General features: G+C 38.8%; 1 protein-coding gene across 12 annotated transcripts in view; it reads right to left on the bottom strand.

The window, feature by feature from the left end:
• Positions 1-3,704: 3,704 nt before the first annotated feature.
• Positions 3,705-22,038, bottom strand: part of cacna1c (calcium channel, voltage-dependent, L type, alpha 1C subunit) — a 190,283-nt gene continuing 171,949 nt past the window's right edge. For 5 of the 12 annotated variants that reach the window (XM_024289135.2, XM_024289151.2, XM_024289219.2 and 2 more), the window contains 20 exons: positions 21,009-21,188; positions 19,355-19,492; positions 18,339-18,404; positions 17,977-18,068; positions 15,877-16,039; positions 15,663-15,790; positions 15,468-15,564; positions 15,185-15,287; positions 14,454-14,555; positions 14,186-14,313; positions 13,952-14,092; positions 12,293-12,657; positions 12,115-12,138; positions 10,262-10,390; positions 10,024-10,151; positions 9,856-9,953; positions 8,190-8,286; positions 7,980-8,088; positions 7,743-7,905; positions 3,705-7,655 (listed from right to left, as the gene is read on the bottom strand). In XM_024289135.2, the coding sequence (XP_024144903.1) occupies positions 7,167-7,655; positions 7,743-7,905; positions 7,980-8,088; positions 8,190-8,286; positions 9,856-9,953; positions 10,024-10,151; positions 10,262-10,390; positions 12,115-12,138; positions 12,293-12,657; positions 13,952-14,092; positions 14,186-14,313; positions 14,454-14,555; positions 15,185-15,287; positions 15,468-15,564; positions 15,663-15,790; positions 15,877-16,039; positions 17,977-18,068; positions 18,339-18,404; positions 19,355-19,492; positions 21,009-21,188 (2,940 nt within the window). In that variant the 3' untranslated portion in view covers positions 3,705-7,166. The remainder of the gene's footprint in view (positions 7,656-7,742; positions 7,906-7,979; positions 8,089-8,189; positions 8,287-9,855; positions 9,954-10,023; positions 10,152-10,261; positions 10,391-12,114; positions 12,139-12,292; positions 12,658-13,951; positions 14,093-14,185; positions 14,314-14,453; positions 14,556-15,184; positions 15,288-15,467; positions 15,565-15,662; positions 15,791-15,876; positions 16,040-17,976; positions 18,069-18,338; positions 18,405-19,354; positions 19,493-21,008; positions 21,189-22,038) is intronic. The other 7 variants (XM_036210154.1, XM_036210155.1, XM_036210151.1 and 4 more) reach the window with 6 other exon arrangements.

Genomic DNA, 22,038 nt, shown 5'->3' with positions numbered 1-22,038 from the left:
TGTTTGCATAACTCTAAAGAATTCAAGGCTAAAACATTTGTGAAGACAAAACAGTCATCCTAAGTATTCATGTAAAGGTGCTGCTGTGTGAGCTGCTACACAATAATGACTTTTATAGATATAGATATATATATTTTTTTCTTAAAATATCTTCATCAGTCAAGCACCAAGCTCTAATGTAATTCCTCAACGTAAAAACTGTGAATTTCCTGTACTCATTTTGTCCAAATATGATGTGCATATTGTGTGTTAATGCAAAAAACTCCCATCATGCAATTCTTTCTCTAAATCTCGTGTACTCATTTCTAGCTAAAAGAAACTTATCTTCTTAAATCACATTGTCTCTGAAATGGGATTTTTATTTAAATCTGCACTAAACTGCCATTTACGGTTTAAATACATATTCTTTATTATGTGATATCTAAAATATATGCCATACGTTCTTGATAAAATTGTATTTATTAGTAATATATTCTGCAATTTCCTCTTTCATCTTTCATTGGAATGGACTAAAGATGACAAACCAAAGAGGATTTGTTTGTCCAGGGAACCAAAACTTTCATTTGGACTCCCTTAATCAACAAACTATGATCATTTCCGCTAGAAAAAATAATAATATATATATTTAAAATAGTCCTCTTAATATATTTTAGTCACGACTTTGATTTACAAGAATTGATGATATGATGGATCCACATTTGGAGGTCGAAATGAAAATAAAAAATCTAGTAAAATCTTCCTAAATGTGTTTAAAACTTTATCTTTGATGTAAATCACTTCATCTCTTCATGTTTGTCGGCTTTTGACAAGCTGAATCCTCTTGCATATACGAAAACAAGTGTAAATGCTTTAAGATTTTTAACCTCAAAAATAATAAACAGATACAAAAATGTACTGGCCGGACGCTAAACGACGTCTTTGCTTCCTCGTTTTTCCTCCAAATTCATTTTGGTAGAAACACTAAAAAACAAAAATGAAGCTACACAGTTTGAATAACTGAAAACTAATAGAGATCGTGTCCTTTAGGAGGAGTTTTTGGTTTGTTGCTGGGAAAATGTGTGTTTTATTTTGCTGATGCAGGACTAGCTGAGAGTCACGACTCTCAGTGCTACAGTAGGAAAACGACCAGACGAGGATGAGCTGTGTGTAGACTGACGAGTTCAAGACCTTTCTCCACAAAACATAAAAAAATAAATAAATAAAAACAAAAGCAAAGACTTGTTAGACTTGTCATCAATTTGCAGCGTGGATTCAAAGTGTCCATTTCCACCCTTTTTCGCCTTTCATGTCTCTTCTCTTTTTGGAGATCTTACTTATTAAAACCCAATTAATAAATTAGACCAGGGGTGTCAAACGTGGCCCCAGGGCCGCATCCGGCCCAGTCACGAAAAGAAAAAAAATATAAGGATGTTGGGGGAAAATAAGTACGTTTCTAGCCCAGGGCTCTGCAACCTTTAACACTAAAACCGATTTCTCATTGACTACAACCATAAGGAGCCACAAAGTCTTCTCTCACCCTTAAAAAAATAAGACACTAATTAGTATTTTTGTTATTATTATTATAAATATACGTTTTTGGCAATAAAATATTAAATAACTTCAAATAGAAGTTCACTCCCTTTCAATATAAAAGGCACTCTGTGTATCACATAGGATCATCACAATGCAGCAAATAATGATAGCAGTGATTTAAAATAATTAATGTGCATTTTTTTACTGTTTGTGATGCATTTCTGCCAGAATTGTATAAACCTAACTAATCAAAATTGAATTAGAGCTAATTAAGTGAAACCTATTGTATTTTTGAACCACACATATTGATTAAATCCAGTTTATCATCCGTTGCGCCTTAATTATAAATTCACCAATTGATTTTCTGTGGTAAACGGCACTCGAAAATCTGTCAAAATGTTTTAGTTTGATTTTGGTGAACTATGAGAACTGCTTGATGGATTGCTGGAGCATTATGGGTACTTCAGGAGACTCGAGTGATACATACTGTTTGTGAATCAATTGACTTTTTTTTTAAATTTCCAAATATTTTTAAAAAATAAAAAAAAATAATAAAAGGGCCAAATGAGGCTCTGGAGCCACAGGTTGCAGATCCCTGTTCTAAATAAGCCAATTCCTTTGGCGAGTTATGGTTAAATAAAGAAATGGCCGCAATACACAACTACGGCACTAGAGGGAGCAAAAGAAAATCAATACCAGCATAACAAGAGATCAAGAAATAGAGATTTCTGCACGTCTGCAGTACAAAGTATTGTTATAAATGATAAATATCGTTGTCAAAATAAATAAATAATAATAATAGCTCTAATAATAATATGTAAATAGCTTTTTAGGTTGTTTGAGGCATTTTGTCCAACTGAGGAAAAACATAAAACAACAACAAAAAAAAAAAAATAACAAGCTGACCATACTTATTTTGCTATTACGTTACTGGTCAGATCAGACGGGTTGAATGTGGCCCCTGAACCAAAACAAGTTTGACACCCCAGCTTTAGACATTTACATTTTCCTCAAATGAGAAAGCTAAAAAAACTTTAAGAAAGTATCACTTTTTGGTTAAAAATACACTCAGTAAATCCAAATTTCCATCAAAGTGTGCTGCCCTTTCCTTATGCTAAAACGGTGGTGATTAAATATAATATATTTATAGATATATTTTAAATTCTAATATAGGATAGAAAAATATACAATCAATGGCTAGTGGTGAGACAAAATGTCATCAGTTAAATAGGACCAATATTTTACATCTCTAAACCCATGCACATGAGACATTACTTCAATACAATTCAAAAGGTCAGAGCTTAAATCAGCAAACTTCCCGTCACCCTCTTTAAACCATCTTTACATCGCCGACGATTGTCAGGAAAACAAGCCTCTGCTCTGTCTCACCTAAATAAATCTGAGCTGCGGTGGAGGACAAAAAAGGGGGCGTGTTCTGATGGCGACCATGTTGATTATAACACTCCTGCTAAACAAAAAGCATGCTCATGCTGTGTTCCAAATGGGGTTAAAGCGGCACAAATTGTGAATAATCTTAAAACATTTTATATAGAATAAATGATATGCCATGATAATAGGGTTATCGGGAAAAACAATATCCTAAAAGTCAAGATTATAAATCCAGATCCTTGATTTTGGAGAAAATCTTAGCTTTAATGTTAAAGTTATGCAAATAAAAACACCTCACTCTAGTTTCAATCACTCTCTGTCCTTTAAAAGTAAAAAAAAATAAAATAAAATCAGCCCAGAAAACACAAGATATGCAAAATCGTCTTCCAAGTACCTTCAAATTCAAATATGTATCTCGAAACACCGGCTTCAGCCAGTCTATGTACAATAAATAGAAAAAGCTACTCGGTCATAATAACGTGATATGATATTCAACCTGATTGGAACGTGGGAACCTCATGCATCACCAATGGTACACAGATAAACCCAATAAAAACCAGAAGAAAACAGGTTGAGACAGGATAAGGTCGCTGCACGATGATCCCCCGAGCAAAACGCTGGCGTCAGATCATCGTCTCAATAAACATGTTTGACCCACACCCTGCCATGGGAAAGAGAATAAAATACAATTTTACTATACTGCACTGCAACGTACTGTACCTGATTTCAAGTATGTTAGGTGTTAAAAATGTAACAAACAAACGAACAAAAAGAAAACCTTTATAATGTGGATTTTGTTTGACTTTTTTTTTTTCTTCACAAGTGGGTTTACTTCGGGAACCGTGTACACAGTCATAGTTATTGCATTGTTTTTGCATATCTTGTGGGTTGAAGGAGTACACCCACTTTAAGAGTCGTACTGCAACACAACATGTTCATGCTGACCCACAAACCACAGGGACACAGGGGGCGTCTGTGAGTTCGATTTACACACTGAGCCAGGTGGGGGGGATCTTCTTTGTTTATGTCAATGAATGCTCTCCTAGGAAAAAAATTCGATGATCAAAAATTTTGGGGGGGATTTTAACTCTTTTTTTTGTGGTGGCAACTATGAAAGTGACTTAGTTTTGTGCATTTATGTTTTTTTAATCTAATCCAGAGATTAACATTCAACTGCTGCTAAATCAATGGGTAAAATGCAGCAAAAAAATACATTTCAAATGTCTATTATAATAATTTTTGAAAAATTAGCCAAAAAAATGTAAAAAGTTAATAAATTTGAGCAGGATCCTACAGTCTTTAATACATATTGGTATAAGGAAGTAGCAAAAACGCATTATTTTGATTTTCAACACTTTTGGATGCCTTAAATAATACTAAAAATGCCTTTTAAAAAGGTATCCAAATTTGGTGACTTCTTCTTTCGAATGAATTTGACCACAAAACAAGCCACATAAACCAAACATCAATAGTTAGATTGCATAATAATGACAGAAGTCTGGCACAGGGATGCAGTGTATGGCAGTGTGTTAATGCATACTCATTCCTGCCACTAATCTGCTCCAGTTTACACTTATAAACAAACAAACAAAAAAAAGATGAGTAAAAAATACAAAAATTATACATCTTGAAGTGGAAAAGTTATCTTATGATCAATCGGATTTTTCTTGAATGGAAAAAAGTGGTCTTAAGTGACAAAAATATAAATTTCTTCTAAGTTGAGCAGAATTTTTTATGCTAGTAAAATTTTTTTTCCAAATTCATTATTGGAGGGCTGACTTAAAACATTAAGGCTTTTAACAATGTTTTAAAAAAGTGTGATTTTAAGAAAATGAAATAATGTGGGATACACACGGTATCAGGTTGTCACTTTATATGAGGAAAATTTAAATAATCCCAAAACAAATAAAAATATGAGCCAGAAAAAAATGCAGAAATATAACACTTTGATAATTTTTTTTTCCAGATATTCCGCAATTGAGACAAAAAACATGAAAATTTCTGCCAGATTTACAAATAAATGAAATGAGTTATTCTCTTTCTAGAGGTAATTCTAAATGATTTTAATCTAATAGACAAATGTGTGTAATTCAGACATCTTACAGTACCGCTACACAAGCCCTAATATTTTTATTTTTATTTTTTTGGCGGTTACCTTTCATTAATATAATATATGGGTGTTACAGCTGAGCAAATTAGGACACAAACCCCCTGTTCTTCAACAAAGGATCTTTATGGCAGTATGAAGTTTGGTGCGTCTGTCAGTCAGAGCAACCACCCATCAGAAAAAGCAGCAATCGCCAAAAGGCCTCTAACCTTATGACCTCACTAAAACACCTTACGCCTTAACGTCTAAATGGGACAGTAAAGGAAAAAAAAGTTACCCGATGGCTAGTGTTCAAAGACAGAGTGACTCTCACTCTACAGCTTGGCTGAAAAGTAAAAGTGGAAGCATGCCTGTCCACTGTAACCCTGTGTTATGGAGGCCCGTCAATGCACACAAACACAGCTCCGCTCCCACACTCGCACACCCTACACAACACTTTTTTTTTTTTTTAATGCTACCTTAAATTACTGTCTAGGCTTAAAATCGGCTTTTTAGAATACACAAACACGCGCACACTCTCACATTTTTTTTTTCTCTTCTGGGAAAAATAAATAAATAAATAGATACAATCTGTAAAAGGTGCATACTGATAGAGAGGAGGGCCCCTCTCTCCTATAGATACACATCTCCCATGCACACTCGCATCCTGTACTAAAATGCACCCGCACACAGAAATATAGTTTATAGACTTGCACGCAGACACTACGCCCTGCTTCTGTACGTTAAACCTCTTAAAATTCTCCTAAAAAATAAACCGAGCAAAAATACATGTATAAGACCAGCACCCCAAATTTTGCAAACGAGGATAAATTAAAACATTGATGTCATGAGTATAAAACAAAAGAATTAGTTTTGCACAATAATTAAAAAAAAGGTTAAATACATAGTGGGCGTGGTCTGCACATGGAGTGTGTGGCAGCAAATTCCTAACTGAGAGGAAGAGGCGGGGCTTGGAGCAGGAAGTACAATTGATTGATGGCAGATCCAGTATAGACTCCTCCTCCTCCTTGCCTGGAGTTTTTATTTTTTTTCAGTCACTTCCCTCCTTTTCTTCCACCCCCACCATCCTGCTTGACAAAGACACGCCTCCCAGAGGGCGGAGAAAGCAAAAATCTACAGAAATGGGAAAATAGCAAAAAAATAAAAGTATGGAGGAAAGGTAGTGAGGGACGATGAGGTATCAGGCAGAGAAGGGGGCTCACTGTTTCCACCAAATGCTCCTCTCATTTCCTGTTTGGGGCAGCGAGAAGGTGGGACCAAACGAGGAAACGCGGTGGAGGGTTTGAGGCCAGATGAAGGTAACAGAGTTTCTCTCTCTTGCTCGCAAAAACAGGAGCCAGCACACCATTCCTTTAGAGCAGAGTCTCTTCTTGTAGCCCCTTCTAGCAGCCCTGTGGGACCATCCCTCAAATACTCCCCCCCCCGTGTTGACTGGGGCGACGCACACCTCCGAGGTTGGCAGGGCTATGCTCCAAGGTTCCGTAGCTTTGGAAGAGGAGGAGAAAATGAGACTACAAACAGAGGGTTCCCAGCCCCCGTTTTACTCGATACAGCGCTTCGTTGTCGGTTAGCAGAGAACGAGGACCTTTGCCCAGAGCGGGCGTGGTCGGATTGTGATCCTTGATTGATCCCTCCACACGCTGGTCTGCTGTCCCCCAGCTGGCGTCAAGGCGGCCAGACAAACAACAGTGACACACCACCACAGTAGGCATAGGACATGGACACATTAACATACTGGGTCATTTCGCAGGACTTCCTGCTGTTGATGTCTTCTGTCTTGTTTTTTCTTTCTCCCTACTTTTCTGCTCTTCATACTTTGAGGACATGATAAAACTGTGAGGCACTTCAGAGCCACACTCAGACACGTGTGGAGAACACACACACACACACACAAACACACATAGAGAAAGTCACACACTCCCATACGCTCAGATAATATATAGTCTCATATAATTTACTACAAATATTCACATACATACTAGCTCAGAAACCGACAAGTGTTCAAGGTTGCATTACTGGTCGCCTTTGTCCAGAGCGACAGTGTGTGAGTGCGCAGGGACAAACACAACCAGCTGCAGCACTGCTGCCGAACAGCCCTGGCGCCGTCGCTCTCTGATGATGTCAGAGGGGCCATTTGCCCGATGGGCTCTCTCAAGCCCTACAAGCTCGTTACACATTCCATATCCTCGTCTTCCAAAAGCCCGCTGTCCCTCTGTCGCGCTCCTGCGACGACAGTGGAATTTCTATGGTGCTTTTCCCTCAGTGCCACCTCTTCCTCCTCCTCTTCTTGCCCCCTTTCCGTGGCTAGCAACTCCTGCCGCTCCTCTAAAGAGGACGGTCCATGTATGGACACTCTGTTTCCTGCTGCCTCTGCCCCGCCTTCGCTCGAGGTCAAGCCAGCCACTTGGTCCCTGTGTGTTGCTGCTGCTGTTGTGTGGAAGGGATGAAGGCTGCCGTTTGGGCTGTGCTGAGAGGTGGAAGAGGTGCTGGGTGAGGGGTTTGTGGCAGTCTTGCCATTGAGAATGTTGTTGGCAGCCTGCTCCATTTCCTCTATCGTCATGTCGCAGGCGTCAGCCAACTCGGCTTTGGTTGCCTCAATGAACGAAGGATCCTGGGCGAAATGACCCAAACCTTCTGATATCAGGACCTAAATAGTCCGAAGAAAAATGGACACAAAGGAGTGAAAATAGTGTCCTCTAGAAACGACACATTCACAGCAGCAACAAAGGCTCACCGCTTCCACCAGACTGCCCGCGCTGCCATGAGACAGCGAACTGGAGTCCTTCCCCAAAAGCGAGGGTACCGTGAGCGACACTGGCCGTGGAGCTCTTTGACTGGACGCTGACACGCTGGGGCTGGGGCTGGGAACCCGGCTGTTCCCGTTACTGTCGCTGTACCTGAGAGCAAGGTATGTCACAATAACACCAATCTGTCTTCATTGAAACCGCTATTTAAAAGGACTCATACTCACCAGGGCCCACAGCTGACAGAAGGCAAGCTGGTATTGAGCTTTTCATGAGAGTTGGAGCCCTCTAGCCTCAAGGAGGGAACTCCCTGGTAGGAGGTGTCACTGCAGCGGCCTTAGAAGCAAAAAAGATCAACAGTATGAGTATCGTTAAAATAATTCATTTTTTCCCCTTTGACATATACAAGCAACTTTTTTGAAGAGAATTAGATTTACCTGCAGGACTGGCTGGAGGCGTGGAGCACAGCCGGCTGAACAGGGTGGGTGAGTGACTCCTTCTCAGCTGAGGACTCAACCCTGCCACTGCTAAAGCCTAAATGAGGAGATAAAGTGAGGTGTTAAAGTAAATGCAAAGTAACATGTATTCAAGCGACCATGAAAAGTAGGTTTTGGACCTCCATGTTAAAAATTCTCACATTCACACATAGCGACAGTCTTTGGGCTCTACATACAAACACATTTCCATTGAACAAGCCTTTAAAGTTAAACAAGGTTAAACTTTGACCTATCAAGGACTGTGACAACAAATTTATGGTGTCCCCTTTAAATAACAGAAGTGCCAACTGACAATTGATCATGGAGGAGAATTGAATAATTGCGGTTTACATGACACCGAGTCATTCATATATATTCAATCCCCTCCTTGAACCGCCACCTTAGCGTGGTGGAGGGGTTTGAGTGCTCCAGTGATCTCAAGAGCTATGTTGTCTGGGGTTTCTGCCAGGCAGGTACTAGATGACGATCCAAAGAGCAGTTCAGAACCCCCTTATGAGTAGTACTATCAAAGATTTCACAATGTCCCCCGGATTGGCGTCACTGGGTCCCCACCCTGGAGCCAGGCCTGGTGCCTGGAGCAACTCTCACGGGCCCTGGTCGGGTCAAGCCTGAAGGACCAAAGTAGGATTGCTCTCCAGTGGGCCAACCACCAACAGGACAGCTCAGAAGGGGCCAGTGCAATGTTGTTTGGGTGGCAGTCGAAGGGGAGTGCCTCAGCAGCCCAAACCCCAGTCATGGAACTTGGCTTTTGGGACATGGAACGTCACCTCCATGAGAAGGAAGGAGCCTGAACTTGAGCGAGAGTTTGAGAGGTACTGGCTAGATATTGTTGGGATTACCTTCATGCACAGCCTGGGCTCTGAAACTCAGTCCCTCGAGAGGGGTTGGACTCTCTACCATTCCGGAGTTGCATGGTCAGAGGCGACGGGCTGGGAGCCCCTAGCTCATCTGGCAAGTGTTGAAGTTCATCCCGGTGGACGACAGGGTCGTGTCCCTTCACCATCGAGTAGGGTACAGGTCTCTGACTGTGGTTTCGGCAGTTCACTTGGAAAGTGCCCCAATGGGGGGACACTGTCGTCCTCCTGGGGAACTTCAATGTCCAAGAGAGCAATGAAAGCGGCACCTGGAGGGGCATGATTGGTGGGAATAGCCTCTCTAACCTGAACCCGAGTGGTGTTTTGTTGTTGGACTTCTGTGCACGTCATAGTTTTTCCCTAACGAAACCATGTTTGAACACAAGGGTATCCATCAATACACCTGGCACCAGGACACTCTAGGAAGGAGATTGATGATCGGCTTGTAGTTGTTTCAGGCGACCTTTGGTTGTCTGTCTTGGACACTCGGGTAAAGAGAGGGGCAGAGTTGTCCACTGATCACACAGCTCTATTGGAAACCTTGAAAGAAAAAGCCTGAAGCAAGATTTGCACCACTTTGACATTTCACATTGAGCCTCTCCCAACTGTAGGTGGTGGACATGGATGTGTAAACACGTTCCTGCTTGTCCAGTGTGAACACCATGAGCGCGGTCTTGAATGCACGTCACATCCATGGTGAGAACATAGCAATGTAGGTTAAATTGCATTTATGAAGTTTCCTGTATTCATACCTGGTGATGTACAAGATGTAAAGGTGCAGACGTCTTCTGAGAGACGTCTGGCCTTGGTTGTCTCCGGAGACACTCCAGGTGGAAGGACGATCTCCGTCCTGACACAGAACAGAAGCGTTTAACAACCAGACAACTGAACTGGAGAGGAATCATTGTGTGTCTTCTCACCTAGAGAGGTTGGGCAGAGGAAGACTCTTCGTGGAGACTGCCACCCTCCACTTCCTCTTCTTCCCTCTACTTCTTCTGCTTCCTCCATGGGAGTTAGCTGCCTGCATGTGTCATCATGATACACCAACCTTAAAAAGTGAACACAAATCCACAAAAGTCAAACAAACCTCGCAAGGGTAAAACTTTGAGATGAAGACAAAACTGTGTTTTTTTTTGGTTAAATGTTTTTCAGCAGTACATGTCAGACGAAAGCGAGTGATCATCTTCGTGGTACTCTCTGTCGTCACCATAGCTCTCATCATACGTCTCCTCTGTTGACCCCTCCCCTCTCCGGATGATTGGCAGGTGACTGTCACTGGAGTCGGAGCTACAAACAAACACGCATACAAGCAAGCAGACAAACAAACAAAAAAACAACTCACAATTATCACAAAAAAACAAAAACAAACCACAGATGGCAGTACGATTAGACAAACAGATGTAAACACAGATAAAAAGCAGCTGATTAGCTAAAACGTCAGCAAGGAGCTGAGGAGGAAGAGACAGAAATCCACAGAGATTTGACCAAAGCATGTAGGAACCAGAAAAAGGAGACAAAGCAACGATCTGAGGAGCAGCTGCAGCTGTTTTGTTGAAGCAAAATGGTGAATAAGTATTATAGGCAACATTTGGAACATGATAAATGACGCAAGACTGACGTTAAAGACATCTTAAAAACCAAAAATGGCTAAAATGTTGGACTCGAACTTTCTTCAGTGAATCCAAGGATGTTAGTTTGGGTTTATCTGGATAATGAAATTTATTTTTAAAATAAAAATCTGCCATTCTGCATCTCAAAGATGTCTTTTTTATCAGTTACATCAGTTTCATACTCCGCACAAGCTTTAAGGAACGGGTCTGACATTTGAATTTCGATCTTTACTTCTTCACCAGGCTGTTTAATCTAATCAAACATGCTTCTAAAAAAAAAAAAAGCAATTAAAAAAAATCTATTGGAATTATTTTGCATCTATAACATAAAACCACAAACAGCATGGTGAGGAAAGGAAAAACAAAATGTCTAAATGCCATTTTGTCCCTTTATTATCAGCAGTTTTAAAAGCTTTTTCTGGGTTAGAGCAGATCTTCTATCTATTTCTGTTCCATAAATCTGTTTACTTGAATCATCAGAAAGCCCACACTTTATTATGCATCTCACAAAAAACTCCCAAAAACCCCCAAAAATACAAAGTAAACATTAGTAGTCTTTCAAAACTTCACAATAGTTCAAAATAAATGATTTTGTTGAAAAAATACATACATTTAGAAGTTATAAAAAATGTCAAGTATGTGAACCATTTGGGATTACTTGCATGAATTTATCATAAAATATGTTCTGATCTTCTTTTAAGTCAAATTACATGATAAATATAGTTTAGTTAAACTAATACAAAATAAAAAAAAATAAGATTTTGTGTTTAAATTGAGAAAAATGTGCAAACTTGCGATTTTTCACTCTGCACTTTGTGAAAAAAAGGGTAAAAAAAAATATGTGAACTAGTTGACCCTCCTTTGGCAGCAATGACTTCAACCAAGTTGAAATTATATCAATTTAGATGGCCTGTGTTTTGCAGAAATCAGAGTAATTCCAAAGGGTTCACATAGTTTTTCTTCCGACTGTATTTGCTCCAAGAATCGTCAAATTTAAACCGTCAATGGAAACAAATATTAAGCACTTTAGTAGCTTTTACAAAAATATAGACGGATTTTCTGCATTGTAACTTCTAGAACAAGTTAATTTTTCCTAGGTATGAGCTTTCAGATGTTTGCATAGATGAAGAAAGAGGAGCTAACCCAGACCTGCCACAATGCGCCATAATAGAGCAGCAACACAAGGTAGATAGGAGAAGTTTGGCCACATTGTACCAAACAGTCTATCTGCAGCTTTGCTGGCTAATTCGTAAAGTAGCAGCACTTTTTTACAGCAACTTAAGCATTTTTTTTCTTTTGCATAGCAACAAATGCCACTGGTGTGCCATGACAGCTATGCTCTTTTCCATCATTTTATGCGCAGACACATTCATTCTCTGTCTCTGTCCCCTGGCAACATACCGCATGAGGGTGTCATAAAACATCCTGCATGCCAACAGAAGTGGAAGACAAGGAGAGAAAGCAGGTAAATAAAGAAAGAAATAGTTGACTGTGAAAACTTTTTTGCAGTCAGGGAAAGAGGAAAAAAGAGTTTTATGTAAAATCCTCTTCACACGGTTTACAGAGGCGATCCACTCACCTTTTCGGAGGGAAGCACCATGCAGATCTTGGCAGCAGGATGGGTGTCAGCGGCTGCCCCGTGTGCCCGTCTACAGTGCTTATAGAAGGGCTCGGGAATCGACTGACACCCTGGGGGGGTACCCCTGCCATGCCGGTGTTGTTGGCATTGTTGATGTTGGCGTTGGAGCCTGATGATGAATAGGAGGAAGGGGTGAAGGTGGTTGAGTCCATAAGCTTCTCGTGGGACGGGCTCTCGCCTTCGCAAGGGGAGCCTTTCTGGCTGATATGCAAGGGACGCTGGGTGGTGAAGGACTGTGGGAAGGAGCCGCGGCCATCGCTCTGGTTGTAGTAGTTGACATGGTTGCCAAACAAACCTCCAGATCGCTGTGTGAGTAATAAAAAAAATGCAGGAATAAATAAAAGAATAAAAAGCATATTTGCAGCAGTAGTATTTACTGTTTGCAGCAGAACAGCCGGATATCAGCCATGATGACAATGGAAGGCAAGAGTTTAGCCACTTAGCAAGATGATGTGCTATGAATTTATATGTATAATTACAAAAAGAACATTCAAGATCCAATTTTTTTAAGTATGATTATTAAAAAAAATTTAATGTATTAGGATAAAGTTTCTGCAGAGTCATCTAATCGTCTTTGTGTACGCTTTTTACATTATTTCATATAAACAAAATACTCAAAAATGCTATATTAAGCTTAATTTTTTTTCATGTATGTCTTCCATCATCAGAAAAATGCCACAAGAACATGTTAAAAACAACATTTCTTAGGGCTGGATATTGATAATAATTTCCAAATTTCCATTTGTTTAGAAATACATTAATAATGTATTTATGTTTTGAAAATATTCATATTAATCGGATACAGTTCACATACTGTAAAATGTATTAGTGAAATAATGAGATTGTTAATAGCATACAGTGTTACATGGTTTCTCTAAAGGAGAAGTTCAGATCATTTAAACATTCTTCTGCCTCTCCTGGAGGGCATTACTGTTTGGCCACTAGGTGGCGATGGCGCTATAGCAGTACACCTTATTCCAGAAGAAGAAAAAAAAGTGACCAAAAGTGTTTTAGACCACAAATGGTTGTTATAATCAAATATTTCTTTTAAAAAATTGTAAAATTCATGCCTGTGAGTTTATAAAGCTGTTAATGTTTGTTTACTTCGACCGAATGTTAGCATTAGCCGTTCTATAGGGAATTCCATTAAACGTTAGCATCAAGCTTTTATGTGCTAAATCAGTTTCTATTTTTATGGATCAATTATTGTTTTTTTTACGTTTAGATCGATTCAAATCAATTAAATCAACCCAAATAAAAGGAAATTAGCATTAAATAACACAAAAGAGAAAGCAAAAGAAAGTTGCATTAAAGCTAAATGAGTTAATACTTACTGTGACACGTCTATTGATTGCCAAAATTTATAGTGTTTTTTTTAGACTTGTTTTTTTTTCCCTTTACAAAACAAAAAAAAAAACAATAGCTTTAGCCCAGCATTAATGTGCAGCAAAGCCTTGTGGTCAAACATGCAGCTTTTGCAAGACGTCATCTCCGGGCTTTGACCACGTGCAAGCAGGTCATGCATGTGGAGAAGCTTCAAGCTGATCATGTCTGGGTCTCTCTCTCTGTGGAGAGTGCGTGAGGGTGTCTGCATCCAACCTTTACCCTGAAGATATCATCCTCAGAAGCTGCTGACACCGGTTCTTTCATGCCTTTGTCCATCTCCTCCTCCACATTCAGGTCTCCCGAGATGGCTCTCCTAATCTCTGGACCAATGTCATGCAACGTCCGCAGGCCCGCCTGCACACACAAAGACACATCATCAGAAGTTTCTGTCATTTTATTTAAAAAATATCTAAAATACAACATATATACTGCAAATGTTGTTCGTACCTGCAGAGAGAGCGCAGTTTTCGGGGGCACTTTGCCCACCAGCCCTTGTTCTTTCCTCTTCTTAAACTTGCGGAAATACTCTTGGATGAGGAAAGTGGCGTAGAACTTCCCGACTGTAACCTCATCATCTAGAAACCATACAATTACCATCATTCACATGTTTTTTAGAACATTTACTCAGATTTACTTAAAGATTTATTCAGATTTTGATCGGTCGGTGTTATTAACTTATTTTTCCCCAATGAAACGGTCTTAAAAATAGACATACCACCAGCAGGGGGCACTACTTGATCCAGTAGTTTCATGCTCGTTCTTTTCCAGATCTTTTTTACAATCGCCCTCAGTTCTTCGTTAGCTTGCTCCAAGTTTCCTGCATGTACAAAACAAAGCAAATATAGCGTCCACTCCAATTATCTTCTGATCTTTTTTTAAAAGTGTTTCCAGGGGTATTTTAATTCTGATTATGCTGTTTTTAGCCAAAATAAAATTAAAAAAAGGTTGTTTTCTTGGTCATAGTTTCTGTAGAGCGGCAGAAGTTAATTAGAAAGTCACCACTGAGTTGTGGGTGGTACTAATGAGGCGAAGCAAGTCCCCCCACACTTCCCATCATCTCTCTGTTTACACAATCTCCTGTTAGCTTAAAGCCCCTCATAACCCCAACCTAACATTGAAACAAAAGTGACAAACAAAATTGGAGTTTTGAGCCAGATGCCAGTTTGGATGAAGAAAACGAAGACGTACATGGATCTAGTTGTCTACAAGTGGATTGTATATGGATTGTAGCTTCCACGTCACACCTACAAGCATTTTTACATCTGCTCCCGATTCACCACAATTCGAATAAATAAATACACTATTTTAAGATGAATAATCTTTATTTATGTCCTTCATCTACAGAAAAATACCACTATTACATGTAAAAAAAATCAATTTTCATCTGAGTCTTAAAAGAGCAGTTGATTGGAATTAAATTATATTTGTTTTTTGAGCGCGTCTTACCTTCAGTCTTGATCCTGAGGGCAGTTCTGACCAAAGCAAACAGCGTGGCGTTGAACATCACCGTTCCATCACTGTTTAGAGGCATGTTCATTGACACCAAACGCTAAATAATGAAATAAACAAAAAGGGGAAAACATAAGATAATTCCACAAACTAACCCTCTTTAGTTGAATATTTGATGTCAGCTTCATTGCCGATTTTTCCATTCTTGTTTAAAAAAAAGCTACAAAACACTCATTTTTTTGTTTTTTTGTATGTTCTTTTATAATTGTGTTAACTTTACCTTGCAGGCCACCCTGTGTGGGCATAGCTTTCCAAATCCCAGGGGAGGCTGAATTCTCCGGAGCAAAGTGACCACATCGAGATGTTTTATTCTACCCCTTCAGAATTAAGAAAAAAACAGAAATTACTAACAAACTTTGTACAACTTTAACAGACAAAAATGAGTTTATGAAGGGCTTTTTCCTCTTCAACCTACTTAGCTTCTGGGTCGTATTCCGCCCAAATTCTTTTGAATTCATCAAGATGGTGTGGTCCAAGGATCGACCAGTCCCGTGTCAGGTAGTCAAAGTTGTCCATAATTACAGCCACGAACAGATTGATGATCTGCAAAGCAGCAAGAATCAGAAATTGAGTTTGGAACTGTTATTTGGGGAAAAAAAAGATTTTTTTTGTTCTGTGGTTTGTCTCACCAAAAAGGCACAGAGCATGTAGAAGCTGACAAAGTAAATGATGGCAAACTGGCTGCCGCAGTCCTCACTGGCGGTGCTGTTTTCGTTGGTCGACCCTTTCTCACAGGGTCGGTTGGGTGAACATGCCAGCATGATCTCCTGCCATGCCTCGCCTGTCGCACATCTGATAAGCAGCAAAGATTATGCACAATACAAAGAGAAGAACACAAAAAAAGTATGTATGTTAAAAATTATGTATGGATTTTGCGACACAGAGACAAAAAATAATCAATACTTGATTCACATTTCTGATATCCTATCGCCTTAGCATGATCAAACCTTTCCTTTAAACTCACTGTATATAACTTGGTCCATGTTTTCTACCCTATAGTTAATCATATTTTCACTAGGTCAGGAGTTGGCAACCTTTAACAGCAAAACAGTCATTTATGCTCGTTTTCTACTAATCAAAACCTAGAAGGAGCCGAGCCGCATTTACTTAGCCCTTAAGAAATTTGGATTTGCATTCCCTTCTTTTTTAATATGACTTATGTCTATTTTTTGGCATAAACCAGCATCTCTCAAAGTGTGATTTTTTTTTGTATTTTAACTTTTACCTTAGGAGATGCTAAATTGGCCAAAAAGCTAGCTTGTTGCTTAAATACTAGCTAAAATCAAAAATAGCCATAAATTCTTCAGTACAATAAATTAGTCAAAAAATGTAGCCTGTTGCTGAAATAGAAGCTAAACTCTAAATTAACATTAAAAGCCCCACTAAATAATAAATTAGCCAAAAATGTTAGCATGTTGCTAGAATACTAGCTAAACTCCAAATGTGCATAAAAACCTCAGTAGAGGCCAAATTAGCCAAAAAGCTAGCTTGTTGCTTAACTACGAACTGAACTCCAAACTAGCCTAAAATTTATCAGTAAACTAAATTAATCAAAAATGTTATTTATATGTTAAAATAGAAGCTAAACTCTGAATTAGCCTAAAAAACCCTCAGTTGATGCCAAATTAGCCAAAAACATTAGGACGTTGCTAAAATAGAAGCTAAACTCCAAATTAGCCTAAAAAACCTCAGTAGATAACAAATTAGCCAAAAGCATAGCCAGAGAGTCACCATGGAGAAATAAAAGAGGCACATCCGGCTCTGGAGCCGCAGGTTGCAGACCCCTGCACTAGGTGCAGTTTCCTGACCATTTCAAAATGGCTGCCTCCATGAAATCTCAAAAATGCTTTTGGCGGGAAAACGTTTAGCTAGTTTTTTTTTTACTTTATGTTGAGAATAACTCATCTGTTGTCCTTTATTTTTAAAATAACTGCGTGCTGTGTTGAAGAGAGCAAAAAATTGTTGATAAATAATACTGTATAATAATGTTACACCATATTAAAAATGTGTGGATCAAATTTGAGACAGTGGGTGAATACTGTTAAGCCTCGTTTTCACTCGGTTGTCCGGTACGGTAAGTAGTGGTATGGGATGGTTCAGTTAATTCTGATGAGCGTTTTCACTCAGTTAAGCCTTGCTTCTACTGAGCGGCTTGTTTTAATGGTGCACGTGTGGTTTAGACCGCTAGCATCTCGCTAGCTCACCCTGTATCACGCCGTTGCCAAGGATGGCTAAGAACTTTTGCAGTTCCTTGCTGTTGTTTGGAGGCCTTTTAAATATAGACTTGTGACCAAAAGAGTTTAAATGAGCGCTATGTTAGCACTTTGTAATGTCGTCATCACTTTCTGCCAATCAACGGGTGTATACAGCGCCTCCGACCTAACTGTTCTGTTTCACTTTTCAATGGACCTATAAAAGTACCGTACCAGACCGCTCAGAGGAAATTAGACTTTTTCTTGAACACTAGTCAATATTAAACTAGCGTTGAGAGCAAAACTTACCATATCACCCAATGTATCATAACTGATACAATCTAAATCTAATAAAAATGTTACTCTTTTTTTTACTTTAAAAGACATATTAATGCAAGAAAAAAGTATTTTCTGTCAAATCTTTGATGTAGTTGGCTTTGCAGGGCTAAAAACGTCATAATCTAGCCTTCTGCTCCCACTACCTCCTGGGACATTACAGCTGCTGATGGGAGAAAGCGAGATTACAATAATCCTCACCTGAAGAGCAGCAGCACTGCTTGAGGGAATGTCTGGAAGTTGTTGTTCCTGTTGATTTGTGTGAGATCCCGCAAGGCTATTTTACCAAACATCTGCACAGGAGGGAGGGAACAATATTGATCTTATCATTGCTAAAACATTCGAAAAAAGCGCCCCCGCGGAAAATTAAGTAAAAGTGTGGAAACAATACATATTTGGTGAAGCACAAGGAGAGAAGACGTCAAAGAGTCGGAAAGAACATCGATAGGAGAAAGAGATGACGGGACCGAACAGGAACGCTGGATGACAAGACTCCAAGACGACAGAGAAGACATGAAGGTTTGCTATTGGAGAAAGACAGAACTAAGTAAGTAAGAGCTTACCTGCATGCCAATGACCGCGTATATGAAGAAGAGCATCACTATAAGCAGAGCTACGTAGGGCAGGGCCTGAAGAGGAGAGAGAAGAATCAGTCGTCTGCAGGACTTGTTCGCATTCAGCCTGGATCCATTCACTTTCAGGTCTACATTGAAGTTCTTTAGGGATAATTGATTGTATATTTGCCATATATTAACACAATTGCTTGTGGCCATAAAAGCCAAAAATTCAGAGCAAACGAAAGTGAAAGGGACTGGATCTTAAATTCCACAAAGCACTCAACCAAAAATAGTGAAAGAGTTACTAAAACTCAATAGTTTATCGTTTTGGGTAGAAGTTTAATTAAAAATATATGCAAATAAAAGTTAAAAACTAAACTTTTGGAAAAATCTAAATGGACATCAGACAAATTTTATATATATATATATATATATATATATAAATATATATAAATAAATATATATATATATATATAAATATATTTTTATTTTCAACTTTTCAAACAATTTCGCTTTTTGGCGGAGTGCTTTTTCCAACTTATCTATAGCTTAACTTGTTTACAGGGAATGATGATCTCTTGAGGTTAAAAGAAGGTGGATATGATGGCTTTGCAGTGTAAGAAATGGGGAGGTAGAGAGGAAAGAGCAGAAAAAAATGAAAGCTTCTCCTCTTTTTTTCCCAAACTTAAATTCTCTGCTTCCTATGTCTTCAAAATATCTTCAAAAAATCCCGAACAATAGAACGCAACACCCCCTTTTTTGTCTTCCTTTTTCCAGTCCCTTATTTTCTGCTGAAAGAAAGATGAGGCCAACAAAAATGAACAATAATTCAACCAGGTTAGAGAGTCCCAGACAACTTAACATCATAGATCCATAGAAATTTGGATAAAAAAATAGTTTTAATCATATTATCTCTAAATATTGAATCATTTTGGAGCTGAAACTTCAAAACTGACACCTTTGTTTCTGGTAAATCCCAACCTCCCCCATTTTAAGCATGTAGTGTCCGGTTCTCCCCTCACTTGGAAAGATTTGATGAAGGTCCACAGCAGGGTCCGAATCCCTTCCCCGCGAGAAAGCAGCTTCACCAGCCTCATCACGCGGAACAGTCGGAAGAAGGTGATGGAGATCCTGGCGTTCTCTTCTGAGTTCTGCAGTCCCTTTTGGTGGGGTTTGGTGTTTTTTTAGAAACAAAAAACACACAGGACGCATGGGAACACGTGCAAATAGAAAAGGTATATAGGGAAGCACGCACACAAACACACCGACACAACCACACACAGGTATAGATGATTGCCATACAAATATGCATATGTACACAGACATGTGCATAAACATTTGTATGCATATTTTTTTTTATTCAAATATGCATAGCAGACACACACAGACACACACACATACACACTAAGTTACTAAAAGAAAATCAGCGTCCAACAAAATCCCATCAAAATCAACTGACAAAGAGTTCTGGGAGAGAATCGGGCAATCATGCTTTTTTATTTATTTATTTTGTTTAGACTTCATGGAAAAATCACCTGGCAGCATAAAAGTCTAGAAATCAAGTTTTCTGAGAACACACTATAGCTGTTATTTGATTGAAAAGTGTGTTTCTGCTGAATAAAATGGGAAAAACAATAATAATTTAACACAATTATGTTTAAATCTTAAATATTTAATTGGAAAAACTTTTTCCTGAGCTGTAAAAGCTTAAAAAAGGGCTTCAACAAATGTGCCAATATATTAAAAATCTTGCTTCACTTAAAGTAAATTACAAAAATAACTTTCCACATGATTTACCAACATAAAATCCAACCTGAACGGACTGAAATCTAGACAACAAACGTGTAGTTCAGCTAAAAAAAGACAATCATTTCCTCCTTTTTAATCAAAATTTCAACTAATTTTAAAACTATTCTTTAAAAGCAAGACAATGTGAGTCCAAAATACATTGGTCTTCCATAAAATGCCTTTGAATCTGTTTTGCCATTTGTGATTTTCCAAGAAGCCCTCAGTTAATTTTGTTATTCCCACGTGGAATTAGACTCTTACAAAGAACGTGTCATTTTTTTTCCTTCCATCTCAAATTACTCTAAAATGTGGTTTCAAATGATTAAAAATTAGTATTAAAAATGTTCAAGATTTTTACAATTTCTTTCAGATGTAAGTTACTCCTAAAAAATGACACACTCTTCTAAGGAGTGGGTTTTTTTACTGCAGGTAATACCACAGCTGGACCACAGTGGGCGCCACTGCACCGTTGAGAGAGTGAGCAGAAAAGATACTGTGGCGAAAAGTGTAACTGAGAGAGGAACAGGCTGAAGATAAGGAATGGTTGGAAAGAACAGCAGACAGAAGGCTGGAGGAGACATTTAGAAAGGCGTGACGATGACGGCTTACACCAGTGTCGAAGCGTGAAAAGATACCACACCCATAAGGGGGGGAGAGAGGTGGGGGCACAATGGCGACAAGAATGGCCACTCAAGGAAAGTCAAAAGCCTCAGTTGTACTAGGCCTAAAAATGCAGTGTCCTTCACCAAACAGTTATACTGATTTATGAACAAATAAAAGTACGAACAACATAACCACAAAACTTTGGGGCATGCTGCGGAAGATCACAGCGACAGAGGGGAGATGACAGGTTGAATTTTAAAAAAACCCAAAAGTTCAGAATCATACCATGGACGGCATAGCAGTAGGAGGGATGGAATGATGGAGGGATGGAGGGATGGTGGAGGAGGTAGGGAGGCGGGCGAGGTTACCGTCAGGGCGTACCATTGGCCTTACCACAGGGGGGTGAGAGGTGGAAGAGGAGGAAGAGGAGGACGAAGAGGACGAGGACGAGGAGGAGTCAGCTGGCTTTAAGGAAAGGCAACAAAGATCAGCACCGGAGCGCCTTTGTGTGCGCTTGTGTGTAACAAAGTGTTCAGGTTCTGTTCACTCTTCAGTAAATCGCTCTGGAGTCTAGCCAACAGGATTTTACGGGGGGAAATGTGTGTAACCTTTGTGGTAAATGTGTGTCTAATACTGTGAGATAATTGTACATTTTCAAGGTAATGATTGTGTTTGTGATGTAGACAGTTTTGTATTTATCTGTTTTCCTCTCAGATCAGCAGATAAAGTGAATTTAGTTGCTTTTTTGGGCAAATTTTAAACAGAAATATAGTCAATTATTGGACTTTAGTAATTTTAATGAAGTTTTAGATTTAAAAAGTGTAGGTTTGAAATTATAGAAATTTTGTAGAATGACTTTTTGGACTTAAACATCTTTTAATTGTTTTATTTTTTGTTATTAGTGAAGCTACATAGTATGATACTTCTAAAAGCTTCATAGCCTCTGCTTTTGTAACCATATATTCCTGAACAAATGCTTTTGTGGAATGCAAACCTGAAACCAGAATTTAAATATATATATACTAATGGATTCATCGACTTTTTAACTTCTACTTCCATAAGTTACTGATTTATAGATTTTTTAAATTTTTTGGTGATAACTACGGAGCCCCTAAAGGGACAATAGGAAAAAAAATTAAAGTGAAAACTTTAGTTAGTAACTGGTGCGCACAAGATAGTGACTGATTTTTTTTTTTTTTTTTCACTTTAATTTTTTTTTCCCAATGTCCCTTTAGGGGCTCCGTAGATAACTTACCTTTCTTTACTTTATTAAAAATTAAATTAATACAGTTTTGAGTATTTTTTTTTTTACAAA

This window comes from Oryzias melastigma, linkage group LG23, assembly GCF_002922805.2.
Source record: "Oryzias melastigma strain HK-1 linkage group LG23, ASM292280v2, whole genome shotgun sequence".
Taxonomy (NCBI): Eukaryota; Metazoa; Chordata; class Actinopteri; order Beloniformes; family Adrianichthyidae; genus Oryzias; species Oryzias melastigma.
Note: the sequence above shows the minus strand (reverse complement) of the source record. Positions and strands in the feature narration are given on the sequence as shown.